The following is a 17,891-nucleotide window of genomic DNA, read 5'->3' as shown; positions in this document are numbered from 1 at the left end:
GTGTGTTGAGAAGCTGCCCTCCCCTGCTGGAAGCAGTAACCAACACGTTGCTTCATTGTCGGCTCTGGACAGCGTGTTATAATAGTGACACCCGCCAGCTTGGGGAAACAACTCTTAGGGAGACTGGACAGACTGGAAAACCAATGTGTGAAGCAGAGCCTGGCTGATGGATGCTGACACAATGCACTGCCACCATTTGCATGTGGGCAGGGAGCCACCAGTATCACTGGCTTTGGTTCACTACGTGGACAGACTCATGTGCCACATGGTTGCTTTGGAAGTTTCTATTTGTTCCACAGTTTATGCCTATCAGTGTAGCAGCCTAGAGGACAGGCTCTGGGCTGAGTTCTGGAGTAGTCCTGCCTCTGTTGCTCCTTACCTCAGACAGTACTCCACTGTGGATTTTTGCATTGAACATTGCTAGTGGTTTTTAGACTAATGTTTTGGGATGTCGCTTACTCAAGGCAAGCTCAATTGTTATGATTCGAATGTGAAATGTCCCTCACAGACCATGTGTTTGAACACATTGTCCCTGGCTGGTAGTGCTGTTTTGGAAGGTTGTAGAACCTTCTGGACATAGGCCTGGCTGGTAGACATAAGGCTGTAAGAGGCTGTGAGGGCTACAGGCTCACATGGCTCCTGGTCTGGCTCTCCTTTCTGATCAGAGCCATGTGACTGGCAGTTGTCATAGTCTCCCTAGGCCATAGAACAGGTGCAGCCCACGCCTTCCCTGCCATGTCTCCCCTAGACCGTACTGAGAGCTAAAATAAATCTCTCTTGATTTAATGAGTTGTGCCAGGTATCTGGTCAGTAATAGGTTCAACAAACTAACACAAATTCCAGCCCTTGAAAACAGAAAGGCCTGTTAAATGCATTTATTCGTTCATTAGTTCTGCAGTGTTTGGCATGCCATCTGGGGTGTGTGCATGCTAGGTAAGGAAGTGCCCTACCACTGAGTGACAGCCTGGCCCTGTTCTATTCTTTTCTGGCCATCTCTATGTTCCAGGCACAGCAGGTCCTGCCTTGTAAGCCAGGTGAACTCACCTTTCCCGATGTAAGACCCCCTTTGACCAGATGCTAACAATGGGATGCTCAGAAGGCTAGTGTGCCAAGCACTGAATTCCAGCTCCTTCCCTGGAGCCATCTCTTTCCACTTTGGGAAAACAGAAAGAAAACCCGCTGTCACTTATGCTCTGCATGTTGTCCAAGATTTCACTCTCAAGTGTCTGTCACTTAAAGCTTATCTCTTTTGTGGCACGTCAGACAATTAGAGAGGCCTGCTGAGATATTCAGGCATTAGGTGCTTTGGTAAAAGGCTGGCAGCCTTGCCCGAGTCTGGTGTCTCTAATGTCTACCTAGAACAGGGTGGCTCTCTTTTGATTCTATCTCCATCCTTAATGGAGATAAAGGTTCCTGGATTTATGGGCTAAAGTTTCTACAACTTTTGAGTTTGACTGGGAGCTGAGGGTCCAGGGGTTTCCTGCCACGTGAGGAGAGAGAAGCCATAGCTGCAGCGAATGGCGAGGAAAGCCGTGCATCAGAAGGCTGGTGTACTGTGGCGGAGCACTGACAGGCCAGAAGAGCATCAGGTAAGGGGTGGCAGTGACAAACAACTCTCCAGTCCAACCTGGTGTACACGCCTGTAACCTCAACTCTCAGGGGCAGGAGGACCAGGGCTCAAAACCATCTTCTGCTGCATAGCAAATTTGAGGCCAGCCTTGGCTACATGAGATCCCTTGTCAAAAACAAACTAAATGTGTGTGTGTCTAAGCTGTGAGGAGCAGAGACCCTGAGTACTCACATAAGAAGCTAGGCGCAGTAAGCAGAGTGTGTGTAATCCCAGTACAGGGGAGGCAGACAGATCCTATCTCAAAAAGAAGTGTGGAGAGAGACTGGGAGGACACCTGACACCAGCCTCTGGCCTTCAGAGGCTCACAGATGCACCTGCATATGAACACAAGCACCACCCACAGTACTAGAAAATTCACCATGTAAAACTCTGGGCTTCTAGCTGGCATGGTTGAAAACATCTGTAAGTAACAGCTACTTGGGAAGTGAAGGAGGAAGATCACATACACCCAGAGGTCTGGGGCCAACGTGGGTAAGACATAGGTCCAACTCTCACATTACTGTTCTTTACTGTTGTCGTTGTTAAAGATCTGTTTGAATCTGCCTGTATGTATGCACACCACATTTGTGCTTGATGCCTGTGGAGGTCAGAAGAGGGTAGTTATTGGAACCCCAGATAATATTTTTGGATGGGTGTGGGTACTGGGAATAAAACTCAGGTCTCTGCAAGAGCAAGTGTTCCACATCACTGAGCCATCTCTCCAGCTCTTTAGCCCTGCATTTGAATGTTCATACTAAATAATTAAATGCAAAGTTGAAAACTGAAAGCTGGCCTGGTAGCACACACCTGCTAATTCCAGCACTTAGGAGGCAGGAGGAAGAGAATCAAGACCAAGACCAGCCTGGGCTACCTAAAATCTGCGTTCAAAACCAACCTGGGTACTCAAGACCCTGTCTCAAAAACCAAAATCATCAAAATAAACTTTTGAGTCTATTAAAGGGAAACCAGTTATTAGGGTTATCATTTATGTTTCATTTCCTTAGGATATCCGAGACTAGCACGTAGATAATTTTTGCCAGCTCCAAAGTAAACAAGCCTCCACTGGGCTTCAGAGTCCCCCTTACAATCCTGAGGGTAGAAGACAGGACAGTGACAATTCAGTGTACCAGTTCACAAGTTCTTAGCACTTTCCTCTTGATGTGCATGTACATGTGTGAGCAAGTGCATGTGTGTAGGCTGGAGAGCAAATTTATACCACCCTCGGGAATGAGAATCTCATCTCCTGAAACAGTCTCTCAGCGGCTGGAGCTCACCAATTATTAGACCGGGTGCCAGTAAGTACTCCTAGCTCTACCTCCCCAGCACATGCTCCCGGTGAATGCTGCCATGCCTGGCTTTATGTGGGTTCTGGAGATGACATGCAGGCCCCTGTGCTTGAGAGGCACCTTACTGACTGCGCCATCTTCCCAGCCCCAGAAGCATTTATTGTATAAGGTTTAAGGCTGGGGATTACAGTATGACGCTTCAGTGTCTGAGCTTTTGGTGCTGGCAGGCTGGATCTTAGCTATGCAGCTGCTCTGGGCCTCATTCCTCTTCCATGGTGTGTGTGGGCTATTATTTAGCTTATAAGTTATAGAAAGGGCTAATCAAGGCCTGATAGTGACTGGCACATAGTACGTGTACAGATGAGAGATGAGTCAGTCAGTCCATTTCCTAGCCCAAAGCATGGCAGAACTGTGGGTGAGAGACAACAGCCAATAAAAGGTGCAGAGCTGGAGCACACCATTAAAGTAGACATGGCCATGTTGGGAGAGCTTGTGACGCAGCTGAATGATTCATGCAAAACATTCACAAGGAAACCTGTGGCTTTTCAATCTCTCTCTCTATCCTCTCTTTCATTATCCACTTGGTCTAACTTTTCTCTAAGGTCTTATGTAGCCCAGGCTGGCCATGAAATCCTAATCCTTCTACTTTCACCTCCCAAGTGCTAGAATTACAGGTGTGTGCTACCAAAGCCTGGCCTCTCTTTAATGTTCAAGGTCATATTAAGAAATGCTCAGTGCTCGCTTCACATATACTAAAACTGGAACGGTACAGAGAAGATTAGCATGGCCCTGCGCAAGGATGACACACAAATCTGTGACGCATTCCATATTTAAAAAAAAAAAGCTCAACTTAATTGAGGAAATACTCTGTAGTAAGCCAAGTACCAGAGAGCAAAGGGAGGTGAGCTGCACTGCAGTTTCACACATGAAACCAGGGGTCTTGCAGCTTCCGCCCACAGGGAAAACCTGACCAAGGGCTTACTGGCCTGGGTATACAGTCCTTCTCTAGGGAAGCAGCTGGGCATGGGGCTTTCAGTGGTGAGCAGAATATGGAAGGGTGAGACTGTGGGCTGGTACGTCTCAAACTCTGGCTTCCTTCAGACAAGAGCAGTGGGCTCCAGCACCGGTCAGTTTGCACCCACTCCCTTTACAGGGCTGCCTCTGCCTGAGCCATGCGACCTGAGCAGCACGTCACAGCTTAGACTCTCCCAAGTCAGTGAGGCCCACTCCTCCCTGTCAGGGACTGTGTGCAACAGTCGGAACTCCTGAGATTAAGGCCAATTGCTACCAGGATTAAATTTATTTATAATTAAGCAACACTAAGCAGATCAGCTGTAAGTTATTAATCCATGAGTAGAAAGCTAAATGCTGGCTAGGGCAAATCTGTATGTGACAGAGTACATAATCCTTCTAATTGTGCAGTGTGGGGTCCCCATGACAAGGTCTTGGTTGTTCAGGTTTTTCTCTATCATGGTGTAAAAACCTAGTGAAGAGAGGCAGGTAATCCTCACACTTAGTAGGCTGAGGCAGGAGGCCAGCTATGGGTAAGGCCAGTCTAGCCACTGAGTGACAAGGGTCCAAACAAACGAATGAACCAACAAACAACCCACGGTGACACCTACTGAGGGAGCAGAAAGTTAGAACTTTTATACAAGCAAACAGCTCACAGCAAAGCAAATCTACCGTTTACTTAAGAGAGGTGACTTTAGAGGCTGAGGAAAAACTAACCTGACCTCCTCTGTCTAAATCCCCCAGGCTGTGAAAGGATAAGCACACCAATCTGGAACTCTTGTAAGGATTTATTTGCTACAGAATTGCTTTCATACCCCCAGTGAGCTGAACTAAGGACTTCTGGTCTAAAAGGATTTAGGTCACTTTATATTTTCAAGTGCTGCAACATTCAAGAAGCAATTTTGGAGGGCACAGATAGGGTAGAGTAGCACCGTTTGCCATGGAGTAAGAGGTGAGAAAATAATCTGTAATATTAAATGTCTAAAAATAGAGGGAAAGAACACTTTAAAATTCTCATCTGGACGAACCCTGAGCTGAAATCATGTTCATGTGTGAAGAGAAACGTTTGGGCTGTGACCGTGAAATGACAGATGCTGACCTTGTGCTTGGCTGGTGAAAGCTTCCAGATACTCCCTGAATGACAGGATGCACACCACTCAGCTGGCTGATTCTGGCATGTGTCCACTTGGCTTGTGAGAATAAATGTCTCCTAAATCCCAGCCCTCCTGGTTCTCTGAAAGGACTGTCGCCATTTGATCCCCGACACTTCTTTTTATTTTTGAGACAGGGTCTCTCTACATAGCCCTGGCTGTCCTGGAACTCTATGTAGATCAGGTTAGCCTCAAACTCCCAAAAATCCTCCTCCTGCCTCTGCTTCCCAAGTGCTGCCCAATACTTTTAAGAACACGAATGTGAAAACATCTCAGCAACATCTCCCGAGAGCACTTGTTGCCTGTTAATAGGAACAGAGGACCCAACTATGGATGTGAATTCAGACATGCAGCTCACAGTACAGCTGTGACTCTGGCTGGCTGTGGCCTAAGGGTGGTCATGCAGGCAACATCAACCCGAGGAGGGTGTGAAGCCCAGCAGCTGCTCGATGGGTTTAAACCGCCACTCATCAGCCTCCAGCTCTTCCACCAAGCCAGCCAGTTTTTCCATCCGAGCGACTTGCTGATCTGTAGAGTTAAGAGACAGAACACACCAGAAACCTCCCATTAGACTGCCGCCAAACTTACCAACGTGACAACTAGTCTAGGCTTAATATCAAGGCAGACTTTCCCACTTGTGATTTAGTAACAGGGCCTTACTTTACATCTGAAGTCTAATTTTTGAAAAAAACAAAAAAAACAAAACAAAACAAACAAACCCCAAACCTTTTTTCTAACCATTCTCCCTTTTGCTTGCATTAGTGGAGGCTAAACCCAGGGTCAAGTGATCCACCACTGAGCTGTACATGCGCACTGTCCTTTATGTGTGAGTGAACACATGTATGTGAATGTGTGTCATGCACATGGTGGGCAGAGGTTGGCACTGTCTCCTGAACCCACTCATCCTCATCCTTTGTCTATTACTTATGTGTATGTGACTAGGGAAGCTAGAAGAAGGTGTCAGGTCCCCTGCAACAAGTCACAGATAGCTGTGCACCTTGTGGGTGCTGGAAATGAAACCCAGGTCCTCACGAGGGGGTTTCCATGTTCTTCTCTTTCTCTGAGTCGGGAAAGTTCTTTTTTGTTTTTGTCGTTGTTAATGTATATGAGTACACTGTGGCTGTCATCAGACACACCAGAAGAGGGCATCAGATCCCATTACAGATGGTTGAGCCACCATGTAGTTGCTGGGAATTGAGCTCAGCCATCTCTCCAGCCTTGGAAAGTTTTTTTATTTAAAAATTATTTTAAACACATTTATTAAAAATACAGATGATCTCTTGAGAAGCCCACACCTATACTTGAGTATATAATTTGCTTTTCCTAAGGGTCTCTCTTTCTATTAATCTCTATGATCAAATCTGTACTGAAAACTTCCCTCTGCAGACAGAGACAGGGGAGAGAGAGGGAGGCAGAGAAGAAGGGTGTGAGGGGAGGGAGAGAGAATATAAAATAGCAAGCTGTGGGAGCTCAAGCCTTGCTGGCGCTTGGAAAATGGAGACAGAAGGAGTGCTCAGAGTTCCAGGCCAGCCTGGGCTACATGGTAAGTTTTAGAGTGAAAAAAAAAAAATTAAGGGAAAAATACAGTAATGACAGGCTGGAGATGAGGCCCAGTGGTGGAGCATATGGTAGCATGTGCCGTGCTTCTTGTTTGAACCCTAGCAGTGTAAAAAGAAAGGTGGCATCTGAAGGGGAGCAGTAGCGGTCTCAGGAGGAGCAGGCAGCGGCAGCTCCCCAAGAGAAGTGAACCCAGGGTTTCAACTTCAAACCTCCAAGGGGATTTTCAAGCTCAACAAGATCTTAGAATGTTCAATTCAGAAGGTCCACTTAACTGGTGCAGGACTTTTGTCACAGTCTGTGCCCTTATTTCCCGTAACTGCACAGGACAGCAGCTCCCGTACTTACCGTGCTTCACCTGTTTAAGTGTGGATGCCACTTGATAGCTAAACACCGACTCACAGAGGAATCGCTCAGAGCCATCTACAAGCAAAGGGCACAGGCGTTAGTTCTAGTGGCTTCGGGGAAAGCAAGAGAGGCTGTCCACTCATTCCCTGCTTCTACATTTGAGGTCTAAGGTGTCTCTGGTGAGAACAAAGGGGATCCTTTAGAACACTGCTCCATAAAAGCTAGCTCTTCTATACCTAATATTAAAATAGCTCTACTTGTTTGAGAGTTCAAAAATAATGGTTAGAAAAACAAAAACAAGAAGCCTTAGCCTGATGCTCTAGTTACCACTGTCTGCCTCCTGGCCTGTTCTCTTCTGCCCAGCAGGCAAACAAGGCAGCTGGCACACCCAGCTAGATGGTACTTGTGTGACTTACTGTGACAGAACTCCAATTACTTCCATTCTAAAAAACAGCCAAGGGAGAAACAGCTGTTGACCTTTAATTTATCAAATTACATCATCATGATCATCAGAAAACCTTGCTGGGAAACTTCATTCTGTAAGCACCAAGGGTAACCTTGACCTTCCAACCAAACAGAGCACTGCAGTCTGGATCCTGATAAGGTAAATGGTGCAAGCTCAGAGCCTAGTGCAGAGCTGGTGCCAACAACTGCCAACGAAAGTGGCAAGCTCAGTTGTGACGCATCAGTGCCAAGGCTGATTCTTCAAAACACATCCCCAAAGATATAATTCACGTAGGAAAGGGCAGCACCCACCCCCCAGCCTCTGGGCAAGTGTTTTATTGCCAAAATTCCCAGACAAATGGAAGAAAGGACACAGCTTTCCCTCTCAAGGTAGGAGTTCATACTAACACTGCCAGATGTCAGTCATGGACCGGTGTGTCACTGGGATTAAGTGACAGGGAGATACACTCTCTGGCCTCATGCTGAGCTTCATACAAACCTTTCTGCACAAGGCCCAGTGATCAAAGGGAAAATTCCAGATACTGACTATCTGAGTGGTGTGAATACACAACCAGAAAAACTTCCTGTCTTACTACCTTCAAATCAATGCTAGATAGATAGGTAGGGGGAGAGAGAGAGAGAGAGAGAGAGAGAGAGAGAGAGAGAGAGAGAGACAGAGAGAGAGAGAGAGAGAGAGAGAGAGACAGAGAGAGAGAGAGAGAGAGAGAGAGAGATATTGATCACTCTTAGAATGAGTAGTCTCTAAGTTTAAGTCTTCCCATCCTTGGCTTTTCATCCTTTTTTCTTGAGGTGCTGGAGGTGAGATCTAGCAGTGGGTAACTCTAGAGTCCACAAGAGAAGGAGCTGCTGAGAACCCTTGACACCAAAGATTCAGTGTATTGTGCTCTTGCATGGAAACAACAACACACTGGTATCATTCTTAAAGAGCTCACCTACAATTGACCATTTCCTTTGCAAAGAGCAAAATACAGAAGTAGTTTGGCTTCCTCGGTGGTGGTCCTGAACTGCGGGAAGTGGGAATTATGGGCTGTAAGGATCAAGGGCCCTGTGGGGAGGCTCCTGGAAGTGCTGCCTCCTACCCTTATCCACTAGGATACTGCACTTAAGTTAGCACACTGGCCTATGCTTCTTGGTAATGAGTTCCAAGGCAAAGACAGAGTCTTTCAAAAAGTATGACTTTCCCACACTTAAGTCCCAGGACCACATTCCTGTTCACATGCAGCTTTGCATTGACTACAAAGCCTACTGTTTCTTTTTATTTATTTTTTTGTGTTTTACTTATTCACTGTATATCACAGGCCCAGTGCTTCTGAAACCACATCATATCATGTGTCACATCAACCCACCAATCTAAAGGCGGGGATTTCTCCAGGAGTCAGCCTGAGGCAACCTGTTTATAATTAACACACCAGTGCATCAGCTTTCCTTTCAAAGGACAAGCAAAGATTATGTGTGGTGAAAAGTTCAGTAAATGGCCCAAACTCTATCACCAATTCAACGCTAAGAAATTTCATTTAAAAGGTATTAATTACTTCACAGTATGAAATGAGACAATCCCAGGTGATTTATATAAATCAGTGGCCTGTGAGGTCCCTAAAATACTGCCACTTCTGAGCTGGAAGGCAGCCTTTAATTTGCTCACTAATAACTGGGTGAGAGCAATGTTAGCAGAGGACAGGAGACTGTTAAAGCTTATTGCATGCTGCTTTTAGCAGACAGATGCATCAAGAAGCTCATCCAAAAGGTTAAACACAGGCTGTTTGGATTTATGTCCTAGATTTAGGGCCAGGCAACATCAAGTTGAACCTGTTAGGATTATGGCCCACACCCAACCTTGACTCTTTTCTTAAGGATTTATTTATTTATTTATTTATTTATTTATTTATTTATTTATTTAATATATGCAAGTGATATTTTCATGCATACTAGAAGAGAAAATTGGATCCCATGTGGTTGCTGGGTATTGAACTCAGGACCTCTGGAAGAGCAGTCAGTGAGTGCTCTTAACCAGGCCCCAATCTTGATTCTTAAATGCTTTTGTTCCTTACTTCCAAAGGCAACCATTTGGAAAGTCTCATCCTTTGCCCAGGCTGGAAGTCTCTAGGTAGCCCAGGCTATCATTGAACTCACAATTCTCCCACTCAGCCTCCTGAGTGCTGGGGTTACTTGACTCCATCAGCATGGATTGTTTCTATTTTCTTCTTTCACTACATCAATATTTAAAAAAAGGGGGGGGTCGTAGCTCAGTTGGCACATTGGGTTTGGTCCCCAACATTACTGTAATCTCAGCACTTGGGAGGTAGAAGGAGGAGGAGAAGGTCAAGTCTGGACTACACGAGATTCAAAAACAAAAGGATGCAACAACAAAGAAGAAAAAGGCTTTGATACAGGCATATTAATGCACAACAGAGCTACCTCGAAAGCTCATATTCTTGTCAGCAAACACTTACGAGTGCTTCATGGAAGGATATACACACATTATATGTAAATACCATGTCTTTTCAAGACTTGAGCACCTGTTGACTTCAGTATGTATTGGAGATGAGGCACAGGTGTAGAATTCAGAGGTGGTGTAGGAAGGGAGGTTGAAGCAGAACCAAACCCCAGCAGATACTGTGGGAGTAAAGGTGTTCTTTCCATTTTTCTTAAATATGACATTTATTTACTAATGTATGGGTCCTCATGAGAAGGTCAGAGGACAACTTTTGGGAGTCAGTCCTCTTTTCCCACCATCAAATAAATCCAGGGATTAAACTTAGGTGGTCAAGCCTGGTGGCAGGTACCTTTTACCAGTTGAGCCATCTTGCCAGCCCCTTTTCTTTCATTCTTTCTTTCTTCCTCTTTTTTTTTTTTTGTTTTAAAGATTTATTTATTTATTATATATAAGTACACTGTAGCTGTCGTCAGACACACCAGAAGAGGGCATCAGATCTCATTACAGATGGTTGTGAGCCACCATGTGGTTTCTGGGATTTGAACTCAGAACCTTTGGAAGAATGGCCAGTGAGTCATCTCTCCAGCCTGCCAGCCCCTTTTCTATATTCTTGATTATTTGATAGTATGTCAAATACTTGATTTGTCGAAGTCAGTTATCTTCCATTTAAGCAGCTTTTAAGATCACTGGGAGAGACCACAACTGTGCACCGTGAATTTACATGGGATAAACCCACCATACAAGAGAACCCAGTTGATTCCTCAGTGAGGTAATGAGCACGGCCAGATACAAACCTGTTAGAACACAAGCTTCCAACTAACTCAAGCGGCTCTCTTCTTGAAGCCGTGTTAGGCACTGATTCTCTTCTGTTCTATAGAGCTCACTAAGCAATTTAAATGCCTTTAGCTTGTCATTTGTTTTATGGCAAACTTCCTTAACTACATCTTTGCTACAGAGAGCTACAGTTGTAATCTACTTTTTGTGCCAAATACAGACACAAAGCCTCTACTTCCCGTCAGACTTAGTGATACCAACTTGAATATCAACACAGAGACAACAAAAAGACAACAGGGAAAGTATGCATGCCTGACACACCGCCTTCCACACCACAGGTCACCTGCGGTTTCACTACCAAGCAGAAGCAAACCAGCCCACAGTCTTACGGTCTAGGGTTTGTTAGGCATGCAGCCCAGTCAAAGAGTGCTGGCCTACCATGCCTGAGCCCACTGCGTCCAATCCCCAACACTGCTTTGGATTTGGCATAGTTTAACCTGAAACTTTTTTTAAGTACCTGATATAAATGTGTAATGATGGCCCTAAAAAGCCAGTCCCTAAATATAGTTTGTACCTTTCTCAGAGATATCACCTAACTAACTTAAAATATATATGCATAAATATGCAAGATTTAAAGCAAAAAAGGCCATTATATAATTCAATACAAAAATGTTTGATTCCAGTGAATTTTGAATCCTCAATGGGTTTTTTGTCAGCATTTTTAAATTTCGAGAACCCTGGACACTGGTCAAAAAAGTTTTCTGTCTTAGGCTCATCCATGATCTGTAGAGCAGACCCAGACATATGCATTTATTTTTTTTCTTTTCTTTCTTTCTTTTCTTTTTTAAAAAACAAAGAGGGTCTCATTGTACAGCCCTCGTTGGTCTGGAACTCACCATGAAGACGAGGCTGGCCTAGAATTCAGAGATACATCTGTCTGGCAAGACATGTTCATTTTAAGTTAAGTGTCTCATGTGAGTCTTATGCTTCTACAGTGAATTACCAGTCTAACCTAACATGGATCCAATACAGTCCAGTCACAAGTGCCATTTCATGGCTGCTGCCCGTGACCTACTTCTGGCCAGCCAGTCTGTGTGATAAGACAGTGGCTGCAAATCTGTCTCCAGTGCTATAAAACCCATGCAGTCACACAGCCGTGTCTGGCCATGGTCCATGAGTCACCTTCACAGAGGTAAATACAGTAACTTTTATTTCCCCTTCAGGCCTCTCTGGTGGGATTAATCTATCTTAGATACTCACTAAAAAGAAAATACATCAGGTGTTACAAGGCAACCTGGAGCAGGAGATCAAGAGGGCCCAGTGCAAGTGGCAACCCCAGTCAGGTTACTCAAGGGCTTTGGCTTGAAGAAGTCCAGCCCTAGCTCCTTTACATTTTACATGCACTGAAGGTCTAAAGCCAATTACTCAGCAAACACAACATGAGATCACCTTCTAACATCTCTCCAGCTCCTTTTGGGTAGGTGAACAGAGCTTTCCGTGGTGGGGCAAGGTCGGACACACTGAAACCAGATCCGGTGACAGAACTTCCACTGACCCCACCAGCTGAAGATGAGGATGAGGAGGCGGCCATTCCCTCCAGTAGAAGTCTCTCTTCACTAGAGGGAAAAAATAAAACAAAACAGCAATTGGCAAGTTTATAAAGTCAGATGGACAACACTTTATTCTGGCCCAGTAGGGCTGATTTCCTGTTTTATACTATCACTTAGGTCTTGAAGTAAAAACATGTTTAAGAATAGCTTGAAACTGGGTTTGGTGCTGCACACCTTTAATCCTAGCACTCAGGAGGCAGAAGTAGGCTGATATGTGTGAATTCGAGGCCAGCTTGGTCAACGAGCAAGTTCTGGGACAGCTGAGGGCACACAGAGAAACCCTGTCTTGAAAAAAACAAAATCAAAACCAAAACCAAAAGAAACCTTGCCTACTTAGAGAGTTCTATTTTCTCCCATTAACAAATTATGCCACTTGGGATTATGTGTGGATAATTTAGGAGTTAGGAAGGTTGGTATTGAAATGGGACCAAGGATAAAGTAATACTACTCCACAGGACAGTTTGTCTTGGGTACATTCCTCACCAAACCACACCACCAAGTTCACTTATCAGGTTTTCCAAGTAGGAGTCCAGAATAACACTGTGTTCTGTTCCCAAGGAAATCGGTTAGGAAATTCATATTGGCATTCATTAAGAACTCATTAACCTTCTCATCTAAACGTCATACCTAAATCTAACACTTGGTGGCGCCCCAAAACTGGAACAAAAATAATTCAGGACGTGATCTCAGAAACAATGGTCCTTCATGAAATGAGCATCTGTGGGCTTAACTCTGCATCCCAACTGAAAATCCAGATCCCAGTGCTGAACACATCTCACAAAACTTCAGAACAGTAACACAGCCTCAGAAGCCTATGAAGGAAGACTCAGAGCTACTGATGTCCATTTAAAAATACTAAATAAGATTTCAATAAAACCATGTGGCTAGTGCGTTCTCACTGGGTAAGAATTCTAGTATTTAACTGAACAAATGACTTTACACAGGAGCAGTGGTGTGCACTGGGACATTCTAGCTACACAGGAGGCTGAGACAAGGGGTTTTGTAGTCTGGAAAACATAGCCAAGAGCCTGATCCAGTAATAATAGACAATGGCTAATTTTTATATTACACAGATTTCAGCATTAAAAAAAAATGACTATTTATTTATAGAGAAGGTCTTAATTTGCTGGCCTGGAACTTACTGTATATCCTGGCCTGGCTTGAATGATACTCACGGCAACCCCACTGTGTCACCTTCCCAAGTGCTGGGACTGTGGACATGTGCCAACGTGTCTGGCTGTAAAACAATCTTTAAAATGAATTTTCCAGGGCTGGGGACATTGTTTAGTTAGTAGTATTGCCTAGTATGCAGGAAGCCCTGGGCTTAGTTCCTAGCATCATCTAAACAAGGCATTACTAGTAGTACAGAAGATTCTTGCACCTGGGAGGCAGAGAATCTGAAGCTCAAGGTCACTTTGGTTATTGCAAGTTCAAGGCCAGTCTGGAATTCATAAGGTCCCTCAAAAAACAAAACAAAACAAAAAATGCAAAAAAACAAAAAAAGCATAGAACTACATCTCCTCTCTATCATGGTCAAGGAGGATTGTGCTGAGCAGTTTTTACTCATTTCTCCTTAGTTCAGACATAATTGCTAGAAAAAGTTGAAGGCTGGGGTGGAGCACAAGCTTCAAACATTTTATGCTCTAGTTTTAGTTTCCAATGCTGAGCTGAAAAGTTGAAACACCTTTTTTTCTAAACAGAAAAAATACTAGCAGCCTGTCATAAATAAATGCAGACTCATTTATGATCTCCTTTTTTTTTTTTTTTTTTTTGGAAACAGGGTCTTACTGTGTAGCTCTAGCTGTCTGGGAACTTTCTATGTTCAGGCTGGCCTCAAACTCACAGAGAGCAATGGTATGAAAGGCGTGGCCAGCACGCCCCACTCATGGATGACACTCTTGATTTTGCCCTTAGGTTGCTTTCAGAATTGTTCTTGTATCCATTGGGGAAAGCAACTCTGCATGTGGAATGTTTTTTTGTGTGCCAACAATAGTTCAAAATATAGCCCAGTAAACATTTAATTGTTCCTTAAAAGGGACTTAAGTATTGATGATGGGGTCCAAGTCTCTAACTCATCCCTGGTGGGATTCAAGGGAAGCATACAGACCACTCAGCCGCTCCCTGGAGAGCAGCTCTGGTTTTACTTCCTCTCAGTTCAGAGCAGGACCCACTGAGAACTGTTTATTTTTCTCAACTAAGACCTCAAACTCTGATCTTTTCGACTTCTACCCTGATGATGTTCTATTTAGTTGCTACTGCTTTAGATTTAGTATTTTGAGATCAACTGCTCATAGAGCACCCAGGCGACTGCCAGTCAGCTTCAAAGGCTAGCCACAGTGACTATTCTGAGCTCAGACTCATCAAAGGAATTCCCTTTCATCTTACTTTCTTCCCAATTCTCAGAACTATAGCTCCATATACAAAACAATTGAAGCGGAAAAACACTGAGGAATCAGAATCTGAACAAGGGTAACTTTAAATAAACCGTTTTCTGCAGAGACGCAGACACACCTACCTGTAGGATGTCTGGTTCTAATGATTTGCTTACGGTTTATCTGGGTTTCTTTCTGGTGCTAGAGATGAAAGCCAGGGCCCTGTTAAGCGCATGCCCCCGCTCAGAGCTACGCCTCAGTTTCTAGTTTTGAATGCTATCATTAAAGGGTAAACAGAACAACAACCCCTAGACTGTAAATGCTGAGCTTGGGGACTGACTGATTTCTGTAATTCTAAGTAGCTGCTCATTTAGGTATGTTCACAGAACGCTTACGTAGTCCACAGGAACCCCACTTCCTTCCTAAAGGTCATCTAAGCTTTAAAGCAATGGCTTGTTGATGTGCTACTGAGCATGAGGGTGAGCTAGCACAGTGGTTAAGGACTGACTATGGAGGCTGAAGAGTTGGCACAGAGGTTAAGGGTGCTTGCTGTTCTTGAAGAAGACTGGAGGCAGGTTCTCAGCACTCACTGTTTGGTCACCTACAACTCCAGCTATGAGGGATCTGCTGCTCGTTTCTGTCCTCCTTGGTCAACACACACACACATACACTTAAGGTAATCTTTAAACAAGAACTGAGTGTAAAAAAACTGCCTGCCTAGGTCTGTAACCTGGCTTTGCTATCTGCTGTGAGACTGGACAAATCAGTTCTTAGATGTCTCACCTGTAAAGATGAAATCAATAACATTGCAGTGCCTGCCTTTCAGAGGAGTTTCGAGGAATCAATAAATACAGCCTAGACAAACAAATCAGCCCAGGCTGGCCTTCAATCCCAGATTCTGCTTGGCTTGGCCTACTGAGTGTTGGAATTACAGGTATGCACTAGCACACCCTGTATTCCCTATGCAGAATCTGGTTTTTCACACTTCTGTAAAACTCCTGGAAGGGAAGGGTCTGCTCAGGAGGCAGGCAATGTTATCTGTTAAGGCACTTCACACATTCTAGCACTAGGCTACACCTCAGTCAGCACATTCACCTTATGATCTTATTAAGGATCTTGCAATGGGGTTGGAGAGATGGCTCAGTGGATGCTTGCACTGGGGATCCCTTGAAGTCACTTATAAGCCTCACAGGTGTGGTAGCTGCTTGTGATCCCAGCAATTGGGAGGTAAAAGATAAGGGATTCCCCATGGCAAGATTGTTAGCTAGATCATCGGGAATGGAAATATTCTGGGTTCAGGGAAGCTATGAAAAGCTATGGAAGAAGACAGCAGACATCAGCTTTAAGCCTCCACATGCATGGGCACACACACATGTGTAAAAAAAAAAAATCTAACCTGTGACCTTTGGCCTAGTGGTTACAGTTGGGTGGTTAGAGCATTTGCTTAGCAAGTGTGAGGCAGTAAAAAGGATCCCTCGATGTTGGAAAGTAGAAAACAAACTACCTTTGTACCCTTGAGGCATTGTATAAAACCCTTGTCACAGTGTCTCCTGGTTGGACAATTTATAAATAATAGGACAAGAGCTGCCAGCTCAGTAGAGACTGAAGGGGACAGTTCCAGTCATGACTCTGTGTGGAGTATCTAAGTCTGCCAGGAGACTACCAGCCCCATAAAGAGGCACTCAGTGAAATTTTGTTAAATGCTGATGATTGAGTATCTGGTACTTGGCTCTATCAGGAAAGCTGTGGCTGTTGACAAGCATGGGAAACGCTCATAGGAAAAGTAATGAAATTTGTGGGACACAATATTGCTGGCGTGGTTAAATACTTACTTTGTGTACGACAGGGACGAGCTCGCACTCATAAATTAACTTTCCGCTTATTGTCTTAAAACAAAGCAAAATAAAAAAAAAAAAGAGAGAGAGATCCTTCTTAAAAATTAAGCTCAGAACAAACCAGATGCTAAGTTGATTCGGATCCAGTGAGGTAGCTAATTATGACAACTGTTGGGTTCTTCTAACAAAGCCTTAGGTGTTCCACCTAAACAGACGGATCACTGTTCACAAGATAGCTGTCCCTCTCTCTGGGTAGAATGAACCTCTCTGGAGAGGGGAGGAGTCAGCACGCTAATCCTGGCCACTCTAACTCCACCCAAGGTACACTTCCCACCCAACAATTCCGGGAGGAAAAGGAAGCTCGCGGCCGCCCGCACAGCGCAGGCGCCAACCCGCCCCACGCATGCTCAGTCGGAGGGAATTGCCTTTGCATACGCCTGGCGCAGGAGAACCTCCAGGGTTTCTTTCCACCCTCTCAGTTAGTCCTGGCAGGTAGGATCATAGTGGGTCAGTTCCCCACCGAAGGTTCTGGAAGCCTTGGCCACTTACCTCAGCAGCTTATGCACTTTGACTGACAGCCCCGCCCCCTGGACGAAGCTGTGCGGCCTCGTTCGCTACGACGTAGACAGCAGCGTGCGCGTGCACGCCGGAGCTGTGGGGAGTTTTATGGCGGTGGTGGGGAAAGTGGCTGTAGAGCGGTGCTGGTGCGCATGCGTGGAGTGGGCGTGACCAGGTTGGGCCCGAGTGAACTTTCCGAGAGCACTTCCGGGTCGCTGTCTCTGCCTCCGCCCTCTCCCCGCCCCCGTCCCCGCCCCTTTCCCCCGTTCTGGTGATCTTGCTGTCTTTGTGTTTTCTGGTCCCTCTCTCTAGCATAGGGTGTTCAGTGTTTGCTTTTATGACTTAGGACTTAAGCTTCTCCCATGAAATTTGCACAAAGACGTATATACCTTGCCCTCTTCAAACTTTAATGACTGAGGGCTTGTCCTCTTTCGTCCTTCTGCGCAGTCTCTGTGCCTGGAGCTGCGCAGGAAAGGTCGATGAGTATGTTATCACAGAGGCTTAGTGCTCACTTTGGAAAGGCTACTTTTCTACAGAACTTGTTTTTTGAAGTGGGGAAGGGATGCTAAAGGAGTAGCACACCACGGTGGCATGGCATAAAACGATATCGCATTTCTTTATAACGTTGGGTTCTCAAAACATAAACCTCTTCTTGGTTCCACATGGCTATGGATTGGCAACGTGACTGACGGTTGAGCCAAGCATTTATTTAGAAGAGATTGTTATGCTTTCTTTGGAACTTTTTAAGTACATGAACTTGAAGACGTAGCCATCTGGGATGGGAACATGGGTTAGTTTATAAGGAGCCTTTACATCCTAATTATTGATTTACATCCTAATTATTGATCTAAGCAGTGACTACAAGCGTCACTTTTCTCAGT

At 44.9% G+C, this 17,891-nt stretch overlaps 2 protein-coding genes across 5 annotated transcripts in view; one reads left to right on the top strand and one right to left on the bottom strand.

Moving 5' to 3' along the window:
* Positions 1–4,453: 4,453 nt before the first annotated feature.
* Positions 4,454–17,140, bottom strand: ANAPC16 (anaphase promoting complex subunit 16). 2 transcript variants are annotated; one of them, XM_080937581.1, is made up of 5 exons: positions 17,002–17,127; positions 16,450–16,503; positions 12,085–12,251; positions 6,963–7,037; positions 4,454–5,585 (listed from the first exon to the last, which is right to left on the bottom strand). In XM_080937581.1, exons 2-5 carry the CDS (start codon positions 16,479–16,481, stop codon positions 5,470–5,472), a joined length of 390 nt encoding a protein of 129 aa, XP_080793707.1. In that variant the 5' UTR covers positions 16,482–16,503; positions 17,002–17,127; the 3' UTR covers positions 4,454–5,469. The 2 variants fall into 2 exon arrangements, with proteins under 2 accessions (XP_080793707.1, XP_080793708.1); XM_080937582.1 differs by lacking the exon at positions 16,450–16,503 and having other exon boundaries at positions 4,457–5,585; positions 17,002–17,140.
* ASCC1 (activating signal cointegrator 1 complex subunit 1) overlaps positions 16,870–17,891 on the top strand; it is an 87,863-nt gene continuing 86,841 nt past the window's right edge. For all 3 annotated transcript variants that reach the window (XM_080937580.1, XM_080937578.1, XM_080937579.1), the window contains exon 1: positions 16,870–16,944. The gene's annotated coding sequence lies outside the window, so the exon portion shown is untranslated. The remainder of the gene's footprint in view (positions 16,945–17,891) is intronic.

Source organism: Micromys minutus (genome assembly GCF_963924665.1).
Source record: "Micromys minutus genome assembly, chromosome: 25".
Classification (NCBI taxonomy): Eukaryota; Metazoa; Chordata; class Mammalia; order Rodentia; family Muridae; genus Micromys; species Micromys minutus.
Note: the sequence above shows the minus strand (reverse complement) of the source record. Positions and strands in the feature narration are given on the sequence as shown.

Bases quoted from the DNA above. Each gene is read 5' to 3' on its own strand.
- ANAPC16 (XM_080937581.1), bottom strand. From the start codon at position 16,481: ATGAGTGCGAGCTCGTCCCTGTCGTACACAAA. The intron at 7,038-12,084 runs GTGATCTCATGT...CTTTGCTTGTAG, and splicing joins AGCTGGAGAGATGTTAGAAG to ATGGCTCTGAGCGATTCCTC. The intron at 5,586-6,962 runs GTAAGTACGGGA...TTAACTCTACAG, and splicing joins ACTTAAACAGGTGAAGCACG to ATCAGCAAGTCGCTCGGATG.